The 11,195-nt window shown below is 43.7% G+C and overlaps 3 protein-coding genes across 3 annotated transcripts; 2 read left to right on the forward strand and 1 right to left on the reverse strand.

Moving 5' to 3' along the window:
* On the reverse strand, nt 1-1,098 carry LOC117893626. Its single transcript, XM_034800308.1, has one exon. The coding sequence runs from the start codon at nt 1,096-1,098 to the stop codon at nt 1-3; it is 1,098 nt and encodes a 365-aa protein (XP_034656199.1).
* Nucleotides 1,099-5,692: 4,594 nt separating this feature from the next.
* Nucleotides 5,693-7,023, forward strand: LOC117895003. Its single transcript, XM_034802350.1, has 2 exons — nt 5,693-6,685; nt 6,742-7,023. Exons 1-2 carry the CDS (start codon nt 5,693-5,695, stop codon nt 7,021-7,023), a joined length of 1,275 nt encoding a protein of 424 aa, XP_034658241.1.
* A 67-nt stretch (nt 7,024-7,090) lies between these two features.
* LOC117893630 lies at nt 7,091-8,540 on the forward strand. Its single transcript, XM_034800312.1, has 2 exons — nt 7,091-8,239; nt 8,304-8,540. Exons 1-2 carry the CDS (start codon nt 7,091-7,093, stop codon nt 8,538-8,540), a joined length of 1,386 nt encoding a protein of 461 aa, XP_034656203.1.
* Nucleotides 8,541-11,195: the final 2,655 nt, after the last annotated feature.

Raw genomic sequence — 11,195 nt, forward strand, 5'->3', positions numbered from 1 at the left:
TCACTTTCGTGGGGCGCATATCACTTGGGCGATTTCCAGATAGCAGCTAAAGACAGCAATGAAATTAATCGGTGGACTTCCCGGATATATTTTGCACTCCCTTACCAGCAGGTCTACCACGTCCAACGTCTGTTCGTAGCGACTTTGATATCTCCGGGATTTTCTGCAGTCCAAGATTCTTTTGTGGAACGGCTGCGATGTCTTCCAGAGGCTCTCGAAGAAACGTTTTCTCTCGGTTCGAAAATCATTTATTACCAGAAAAAGGCTGCAGATCAGTAGGCAAAGACTTGCAACATTACTCAGCTGCTTAACCTCAAAGGCCAGGAGCACAACCCTATCTCCATGCTCCTCTAAAACAGGCTCAAACATTGTAAAATTCACAACGAAAGTGCCCGAAATGAGGACCAAAACCGACAGGATATGAACACTAAAACAATAGGCCACATCCCATTGTATCCTCCTCAAACGACGCTGATATCTGAGCAATTTGTTCATCATAATCCACTTTTGTGTGTAGTTTAGTGGCGCCACAACTGCCTGATGCATCACCACATAGATGGACTGCAGCCAAATGTAGCAATTAACATGCAAAAGTATCTGCCAATACCAGCAGATCAGGAAAACAAACAGGAAAACGCACTGTGGGTACTCCTCCGATGACAGTTGCCAATAGAAGATGGCCAGCAGCTCCACGGTTATTAGACAGGACCAGCAGAAGGCTCTCTTTACGGCCACACAAAAGAGCAAGCCCATGGTGCGCTGCAGGCCTCGATGGACGTGCAGCATATCATTGAGTACTTGCAGCAAAGATCTTCTCAGCAGCGCATAATAGATGCCGGGCAGGGCATACACATAGATCTTGTATCTGTCCATTATCCAATAGTCAGGATCTACATATCCGAGCAGGATTATGGCGCTCCACAGGCTACAGATGCAGCCACAATAAACGAGCAGCTGCTGCCCAAGGGCAAAGCGCTGTGTGGCCTCATCGTAGCGCAGATTGTAGAGGCACAGCAGCTGGCAGATCCACTTTTGGCCATTGAAGTAGCTGACAATGTGGCACACGCAGAGCAGCTTGTGCAGCGGCTGTTGCGGCATGTTGCAAGCAACGACTGAACGAACGAACGAACACACACAGCAAGAAGCAGCATGAGGCAAGGCGGAGCAGGAGAAACAGGAACGAGGAAAAAGTGGTAACAATTTGGTGAGTACTTAGCCGCTAATGTGATGACTGGCGACTACAACTAGGGAGCCGCTGCCTCTGCCTGTCTCTGCTGTGTAAATGCTTTTAGCTGCTGCTGCTGCTGCTTCTGCTGGTTGAAAATGTGGAAAAGGCACGGATAATTGATGGCCCTGCCACACACAAGCACACACAGAAATCCACTTCAATTAGCGGCTGCTGTCCCTTCCGAATGCCATCGAATCGATAAGTTTTCACTCGCTTTAATATTTAAAAGAAGGAAAATAAAAATATGGCGAATGGTAGGGACAATGGGAATACCCTGTGAGAGTTTCAGTTACGAATTTCCTTTGCAGAAATCCACCCTTAATTGCTCAGACACTCTGGAAGAGAGATAGAGAATCTTTTGGGTGCGTGGCAGAGAGAGAAAGAATCCTACTTGGGGGATATTCAAGCATCTACTGATGGTTCTTCCAGAATAATAAATTACAAAAAAAAATACAGAAGAAAAGTTAAAGTAAGAGAATGGTCCATTGGGTCCTTTTGCACATATTTCATTATAAAATTGAACTATTTATCAACCCACAAGGTGTAAACTTCTACTGTTCCATTGCCGATGCTTCTATTTTCGCCTCTTAGCTCTGTTATTTCCACAAGTACACCCCCTAGAGCATGCCCACAAATTAAAGGGTATCTAAATACTTCACAAGCGACACAGAAAAAGCAAAGGCCAAAGGAGACGTAGCTGTCAAACCCACCTCAGATTTGCGTCGTTCACGTAGCAAACTAATTTATTTGCAAACTGGGAATCGGCTAAGGATACGGGGCCAAAGGGCAGAGAGAGGACACCTTCAAAAGAAGCAAGACTGAGAGAGGAAGAGAGAGAGAGAGAGCAAAAGAGCGGGCGAAAAAAAAAAAAGTGTAAACTCGGTCAAAACCAGAGTCCCGGCGATTAATTTGTTCAAGTCTCAATCGCTGCTTACTCTTTCCCACGTGCCGCACTTGTCACAAGCTTGCCCCGTGCCACAGTTGCCACTGGGCTGCTGCTGCTGCTGGGTAAGAGATTTGCATGCACAGGAGGATACGCTGAGGCACGAGGTGGCATATCGGGCCATGTTCATCGCAGCATAACCCAAAAATGTCAAACTCAAGCGGAGGAGGATTGGGTTCTGCTGCTGCTGCTGCTCCTTCCTTCGCTGCTTAGCCTTCCATTTAGCTCCTCCCTTTCATTGCTTTCCCTTCTCATCCCATCCATTCCTTGGCAGCTCTCAAGCTTTCAACTTTCACCTCTCGCCGTTTACTTTGTCATTTCAATTTTGAATTCATGTCGCTGCTGCTTCTGCTGCTGCTGCTGCTCGGCGCTTGATGGTGCCGCTTTTCTGTGGCATTTTTAAAATCCTGTACATGTCGTCCGAGGCACGGCTGATGCCGCCCAAAGGATGCCTCAAAGCGGGACGCTGCCCCACTGTTGGTGTTGGTATTCAATAAAGAGCGAGGCAAAGCCAGAGCTCCATGGCCTCTTCTATGGACATCGCTCTCCGGAATCCGGATGGATGGCTGGCTGGCTGGCAGGCTGAAAGGCGGACAAACAGACAGGCAGGCGGAGAGGCAGCGAGAAGAGCAGAGTGAAGAGCTCTACGGATGGGCATGTTTGTCAAACAATCATTAGAGACGTCACTCGCTGGAGTATGCCCGCGTGGGAGTGGCAGGAAAACATCACAATCACCGTTAGGCAGATGGGCTGCTGACGAGAAGAGAAGTGGATGCGGGAGAGGGCGAGGGGGAGATGCCACTTCACACCTTAACAGAGCAAAGCGCAGATATCTGTCAACCGCTTTATTATGCGCGACTTAAAGCGGAGAGTGGGAGAGAGGAGAGCGAACGGCAGGTATGGGAGAACCTCATTGTGTATATGGAACGAAAGCCTCATTCCAGACCATGATTTACGCGTAGATTAACTTCCATTAAATGGAGGGACTCCTATAAGGAGTTGCCTTAATTTTGTGACAAAAAAAAAGCAAAGAAAATCTTTTAATCCAAAAATAAAGAAATTCCAGAAAAATTAAAGAAAATCCATAAAAACTTACGAAAAAATCAAGAAAAATCGAAGCAATACATTTCATGCATTTTTAAGCTTTTTAGAGAAAACCCATTAAATAAAACCGCAGAGTTGGCTTGAAGAAATGTTTAAAATATATTTCAAATAAATTTAAATGTTTCCTCTATGGTTCTCTCACAAAATGATTTAGTTCAAATAATATTAGTTCCCAAACTGAACAATTACTCTACAAGGTTAGTTCTCCCTGTACATTCCACACTCTCCACTTGCTATCCTTAAATTTCCATATTCCAGTGCCACAGCTGGCTGCCACATTTAACATTACACTCTGGCAACTGGCAACTGGCAACAGAGCAACAGCAATTTTCATTAGCTTAAAAACTTTTCCTTACCCAACTAAATTTTTAATAAGTTTGTTTGTTTGTTTGCCATTTTTTGTGTTATAGCCAGTGGGCAATGGACGCTCCCATTTATCCGGCCATTTCTCCGCTTTTTATGCAGAAAGAGCATTCATAAAGGCAGGGCAAGAAGAGTGGCAGAAAGCGGCAGAGAGTGAGCGCATCAAAAACATGCATAAATCATCAAAAGCAGCAGCGCTGACAACTAATGAAAATATGCAAAAATTTATGGCACACTGAAAATCGGAGAGAGCTGCAGAAAAAAGTGTTTGGATAAAGCGAATTACAATAAAAAATAGCAAACAAAAAATGCTCTAATAAAAATAAAAGTAACTCGAGGAAAAAAAGGCAAGCGAAAAAAAATACCTTAAAAATATTGAAAGAAAAATATCAGAAAATACCGAACAAACCAATAAAAAGAAGAGGAAAACTAACAAAAAGGAACTAATAAAAAGTGGAAGTAAAAGAGCAAGAGGAATAAAAAGGGCCGCCGAAACTAGCCAAAGGGCCAAAAAGCATTTAAATTGAAAAACTGGCAGTCGAGAAAAATAAATTCATTTGCTTTATGCATGCCACACGACACGCGAGTGTGGAACAAAAAAAATGCGATGCCATGCCCCGCCCCACCGCGCACCGAGTGGAGCAAGTGGCAAGTGGCAAGGGCACGGGACAGACAGAGGCACAGACACCGACACCGACAGGGGATATGCGGCAGGAATTTTATGTGGCAGTTTATTTTTCGGGGCGACACTATCACACAGGAAGAGAGCCTCCTGCCGTCCCTCAAAAAAAAAACTCTTTTTTGCTCCTTGCCAACCCTTTGAAACTTTTTGTTGCAGGTGCAGCAGCAGTAACAGCAAAATATAGAAAGCTTCTGGGTCCAGGGTCCCTGGCTCTGGTGACATGATGCCGCTGCAAAAGGGACGAGGGACAATGCGGCCATGTATAAAATTTTTCACAATTGCAATTTGTAATAAAAACATGCAGTTTTTTGTGATTGTTATATGCGGAACCACGACACACACACCACACATGCCCCAGCCACCATGTTGCAAATGGCTAGTGGCTAGTGGCGAGCGGCAAGTGGGAATGGGGCATTCATATATGCAGACAATCAAGGGAGAAGGAGAGCAGCAGCGCATCCCGTAGGAAAGTTACATGCGTGTAAAACCATTTGCCGAGCGATGAAAAAAGATATGGGCACTACGACGTATCTTTACAACAAAACGAAAGAATGGAGAAGAATGCCGGCAGAATGGTTGGTTGGTCGTTTCGGCTGTAACGATGGGGGCGCTGAAAGAGGTGAAAGAAGTGACCTCCTCTTATGGCTTTATGCCATTTTAAGTGCTCTCTCCATTTCATAACCATATCCATAACCATATCCCCCACAGCCACTATCCACTACCCACATCCTGCGCATCCTTATCCCTGCATCCCCTATCCACCAGCCACATCCGAGTGTAAACTATTAAAGCGTTTCGTTGCTCCTTCCCGCCATACCGATCCGCCCGTTCACAAATAAACAGAGCGTAAAATATTATTTGTCAGTCGTTATATTTTTTTGCAGGTATTTTCGCTGCGCTGCTCTACTGAGCACAAAAGTACTCCAGGGAGCAAGGGACAGAGGTGAAAGGTGAGAGAGAGATACACTTCGTACTTAATGGTTCAAGTGAGTAAAACTCTTTTTAAGCAACTCAATTGAAAGTGTTTACGATTGGCAAAAGTTTACTTTTATGGAAGATTAAGTTTTTGTTGGCATATGCTTTGAACTACTACACAAAAAACAATCGAAAGAGTTATTCTTGACTAGAACAAACGTTCTAAAAGTAGTAAAAGATACTTTGATGGTGTGTAAATGATGCCATTTGTAGTAAGTAGCTCCATAAAATGTAGAGTTATCACCTTTTGGGTTCGCAATGTATCCATTCCAATGTGAAATTGAAAGTATTTCCATTTCCCGCTTAAAGTAATGGCTCTACATTATGGCATAGATACATTCCCATCGGTCCTGCGTTTGCTTTCCCACAGATACTTAGTTTCATTTGATTCTGCCACATGGAAAGTCACGCTTCCGCCGCTCAGGGCTTCTGTTTGTGCCATTTGATGAGCGTGTGGCACACAATCGGACGGATTGGCCTCTATTTGGGCTACTACAATGTGGGCTATGCGGAGCAGCAGCGTCGCTTTCTGTGCGACGAGCAGCTCTATGTCCATCTGATGGCTTTGGTCAACCTGCTGGCCAGCCTGGCCTACCTCTCGCTAAGTCAACTCTGGATCTACGATCCATTTGTGTTTCTGTTGTATGTCCCACTGTATGTGTACTTTCTGCTGCTGCGCAGGCACTTTACGGAGCTGCTAAACGAGTGTGCAACGATCCACAGAAAGATCCAGCGGATCCTGGGCACACTCCTTTGTGTGCGCATTCGTCGCGAGTGCTTCTACACGCTCGCATTGATTGTCATGTTCATTTTGCTGCTCTCGTGGCAGCTGCGCATGTACTCCTTCTATCAGTCCTGCTTCATTGGGGGTGTGGCCTTCATCTATCACCTGGAACTGCTCTTCTTTGGCAGCTATCTATTGTGGCTGTCGTGCCTCTATCGCTCGCTGAATACCTTCCTCTTGCAACACATGCGAAGCGATCGCATGGGCATCCTCAGAGGTCTATTACGCGAACAGTCCAGCATTTGGCGCGTTCATCGCAGGGTTTCCCGATATTTTGGTCTACATTTTGTGAGTTTCATGGCCATGCCTGGCCTACGACTGCTGTTGATGTTGCAACCTGGTGCTGGGCAGCAATTGAGTCTGCAATTGATCTACATGCTGATACTCCTGCTGCTGTTGGCCCTGCTTCTGTTGATTGCCTTGAATCTGCAGCGGCAGCAGAGCAGCTTTCAGCGGAACTTTCTACGTCTGCGGGATGATCCCAACTATTTTGTATTGAAATCTTGGCGCCTGTTGCAACATCGTACACTGCCGCAAGCCTTTGGTGTGACTCTGATGAGGCGACGGCAGTATCTAAAGAGGCAACAGGATATTGTGACTATAATGGTAGGAAAATCTCCCATTTCCGGTACAAAATTCCCATTATTTATTCTTCTTTTCAGTTCTCTACAAATTTTGCTGCCACTCAATTGGTGGCACAGCCTCTCCTGCTTGCTTCTGTGGGCTGCAAGTCCTGTCTCCTCACACTAACACTGGCCACATTCAGAACTCTGCTCGTCACACACCTACGGGAGTTGTTGCTGCTGTTAACCCTACGCTTATTATTCTACAAACACTTTCATTTGTATGAAAATGGTGACGATTTCCACATCGATTCTAATGGCAATGTAACGCAGACAATTAGTCAGGTCTATCGCTTCTATTTCTATGATGAATTCGAGTGAATAAAGTGATTAATAATTACCAATCGTACTTATTGGGCACCCATCGCTCCCTCAGTTATCGTTCGAAATGTCACGCATTCACTGGCTCTGGAAAGCACTCCAAGTATTTCGGTTTATTTTCCACTCTTTCGGGTTGCTGCAGCTACGTTTTAGCAGAACTCAGCGACTGTTTACCCACAGATACAATTGCTTCAGATACATTCCATTTATCTTTGTTGTGTGCATCTTGATTCTGCATCAATTAGCCCGCAATCGTTTGGAAATTGAAAATTCAATGATGAATACCCTGGAAATTGAATCGCGACCCCCAGCAGATAGATTCCGCCTTAAATGCGAGTATCTGCGGAGTCTAATGTATTTCATGGCCATGATTTGGGCTCTGGTGCGTCATAAATCCCTCTGGCATTTGATCAATCAATCACAAATGGCCTACAAGCAACTGAGAACCCTTCTGGGAAGACATTTAATACTGGAATGCACTTGGAGGACGCTCATCTATGGCGGAATTCTACTTTTACTGCTTTCCCTTATGGGCTACAACATTTTTTGTCTGGATTTTCCACTGATTGAAGATGCAACGAATGCAAGAAAGATTTATTCTGCCAAAGAAATCTACAACATTACCAACTATCTAATGGGTATCCCTCGACTCATCTTAGTACTGCTGATAGCCCTTCACATCCTCTACCATCTGCTGTATGCCGGTTGGCTTCAATCCCTGCAAAATCTACGTCTAGATAGAAATCTTAAATGCTTTCAGCTGCTTTTGAGGATGATATTTCCTGTACAAAAGCGAGCCAATCTCTTGGCGGGCTTCTACTTTCGAGTATCTTATGATTGCTTTGTGTTTCTTATTGCAATTCGTATCGTGGAGTTTTTGCGTCTCTTGCGCTTCGATTCGAATGAGTTGCTGCAGCAGCAAAAGAGTCGAGACGATCTGGAGGATGAGGCGGCATGGAATGGCAAGAGTTTCGAAGATCTCCCAACCCCAACAGAGCGGCTAAGGGAGTCCATCTATCTGTTGTCCTGGCACTTGGCACTGTGGCTGCTACTCCTAGCTGCTGCACAGCTACAGCAGTGGGAATATCAAACATTGATGGACAATTGCTGGCAAATCAAGTTTGAGGAAACGAAAAACAACTTTGAGCTAAAGAAAATCAACTCTGAGCAAAGGAAAACTGGAATGTCGTCCCATTTGGATATAATTGATATAATGGCAAGTAATATTTACCCTTTATCCAGACCTTTTTTGCCTTAAAATCTTTACTTTTCTATTGCAGTTTCATTCACAAATCTCCATTTTCGATCATCAACGAATTTCCATTTGTTTTGTCTCTGGGAGACTTAAAAAACAAACCTCTTTTCTTACTTTAAATACAATTTTGGTGCATTGTAAATTGCTACTTAACATCGTGATCTGCACGGCCATCGTTTACTTTGTACAGCAAGCGGAAATAACAGAACTACAATCATACCTCGGGCAAAGGGACCACTCGACTAATCGAGGGACAAATTAAATGATAATTAAATTAGTGTATAAATAATTTATGCCACAAGCCGCAGCAACCCACAAAAAGGAGCAGCTTCGGTCATGGATCTCCGACTTTTCTCTCACCTGCCACCCAATTACTTAATGAATACAAAACACACAATGAGAAAGTAGGAGACGAAGGGGAGGCTGGTCGTCGGAAGTACCTTTTTTGGGGGCTTTGGTTCTTCCATTTTAATGACCTGACCTCAGAGGAACTTCCTCGCAGGACCCTCCTTAGACCTACAAATAGCATCCCAGACATAAAAATGCGTACAAAAACTTTTGCCATTATGAAACATAAAATAAAATTTGGTAACAACAAATGGCCGCCTTATTGTTGTTGTTCTGCGTTAAGGCCGTATACCTTTTTTTTTTTGGTTGTTGCTGTTGTTGTTGAGTGGTGCCAAAAAGGTGTAATTTATGCACAAAACTTGATTGAATTTTCTCCCATACGGCATTGCCTCATGCACCACAGAACACACAGCATACGCGTCGAGTATCGTTTCAAGAGAGCGTTCGAGAGAGTACGAGTGCGAAAAAATCAAATTAAATTCAATAAATTAACATAAATCTGTGCAAATTTCGCCCAGCACTCGCTACAGTCCCAGTCCTTTCACTTGCTATGCAAATGCACTCGCGGCAGAGGGGAACAGCGTGGGAGAAGCGGAGAGGGTGGCAGAGTCGCTTTCAATAAACTTATTCTTATTGCCACAGGAGCAGGCAGGAGGCACAAGCCGGCAAGTGGCAACATATGCAGCCAGCGGCATTCAAGGCATTCTCGAGGAAATTCAATCAGCGGCTGAGGAAAAGAGCGAGCAGCAGGCGGGCAGTGCAAAAGGAAATTGTGAGAAATAAAGGAATCGAAACTTCCGATACATATTGAAGGAGACACCAGAGATACTTTTGGATCCATCAATTCTAAATAAATAAAACTATCCACCCAAAAGGATACGATACATAATAGATAAAATAGTTATAAAATTGTACATAATGAATATAATAAAAATCATAAAAGAAAATATATATTTAGGATTTTCATATAATACTTTTGCAACCAACTACTTGGTGGTTTAATTTTCCGCATCAAAAAAAAAATTCCAAAAACTGTTTTATGTAAAAATATGTAGGAAATGTTGAGAAAATTATGGGGTAAACTAACCTTCAATTTTAGTCGACTCCTCATGAATAGTTTCTCTTATGTTTTCTCTTTCGTATATCAGTGACGATAGCAAGGAGAAACATCAAATGTCATATACACTCGTATTTCCGCTATTTCTACAGTTTTTGCGGAACATTTTTGATAGTTTTTCACACTCGGATTGAAATCGCGTTTTTTCACCAACTTTTTATTTATTTTATTGTTTTTGCACTCGGATTAAAAAAACACTTAACTCACTTTTGCCGAACCCGCCTGGCACTCCTTGCCGTCATTATGACCATCGACACTAACACTTCACTCACTTTGGCCGAACCCGCCTGGCTCCCCTTGCCGTCATAATGACCATCGACACTCACTCACTTTAGCCGCACCCGCCTGGCTCCCCTTGCCGTCATAATGACCATCGACACTCACTCACTTTAGCCGCACCCGCCTGGCTCCCCTTGCCGTCATTATGACCATCGACACTCACTCACTTTAGCCGAAACCGCCTGGCTCCCCTTGCCGTCATAATGACCATCGACACTAACACTTGCACTTAACACTGAGTGAGATTTATAAACTTCCGCTCTATCTTTAGTTTTGCGGTACATTCAACTGTTTTTTCATTGATCTCACTCAAAAACTGCACTCACTATTGCCAATAACTGCTTGCACTGCTTGCACTGCTTGACGCCTGGGCCGCAGGGACCGCTTTTAAAAAATTAAAAAAAAAAAAAAAATTGTTCTGATTTTGCATTTTTTCTTTCACTCACTTTTGCCGAACCCGCCTGGCACTCCTTGCCGTCATTATGACCATCGACACTAACACTTGCACTGAACACTGCACTCACTTTTGCCGAACACGCCTGGCACTCCTTGCCGTCATTATGACCATCGACACTAACACTTGAACAATGAGTGAGTTTTTTTATGTATTTCCGCTCTTTCTTTCGTCTTGCGGACCATCGACACTAACACTTCACTTAACACTGAGTGAGTTTTTTTTATAACCACTTTTTGTACTGCTTTTCGCCGGCACTATTTGCCGTTCACACTCACACAAAACAAAAAGAAAGAAAACAATAAAAAACACTCAAACAGAAGGGCACATCACGCCATGGTGCCGCTATTTTACTGCGCCTTCTTTCCACTCATATTCCGATGCGCTAAAGCTGCGACGCCATTGACTTTTTTCGGACCTTTTACACTTGAAAAACGTTGTTTTTTCCACTTTCTGGGATATATTTTCACTACTTCCCAATCTTTTGAATTTTCTCACATATGGAGGTGCGCTTTTCAAGAAATTTGCATCACTTTTTCTTCTTTTTAACACATATTTTACACTTTTTCGGCCATTTTTTTACATTAATGGAGGTGCACTTTTCACACGGGTTTTTGCATAAAATTTTCCTGCTTTTCCACTATTTTCTAACGCGTTTTCCTTCATGACATGATCAAACATTCTTTTGCCCCGGCAGTTAAAATGTTACTTATTGGTCT

This window comes from Drosophila subobscura, chromosome J (genome assembly GCF_008121235.1).
Source record: "Drosophila subobscura isolate 14011-0131.10 chromosome J, UCBerk_Dsub_1.0, whole genome shotgun sequence".
Taxonomy (NCBI): domain Eukaryota; kingdom Metazoa; phylum Arthropoda; class Insecta; order Diptera; family Drosophilidae; genus Drosophila; species Drosophila subobscura.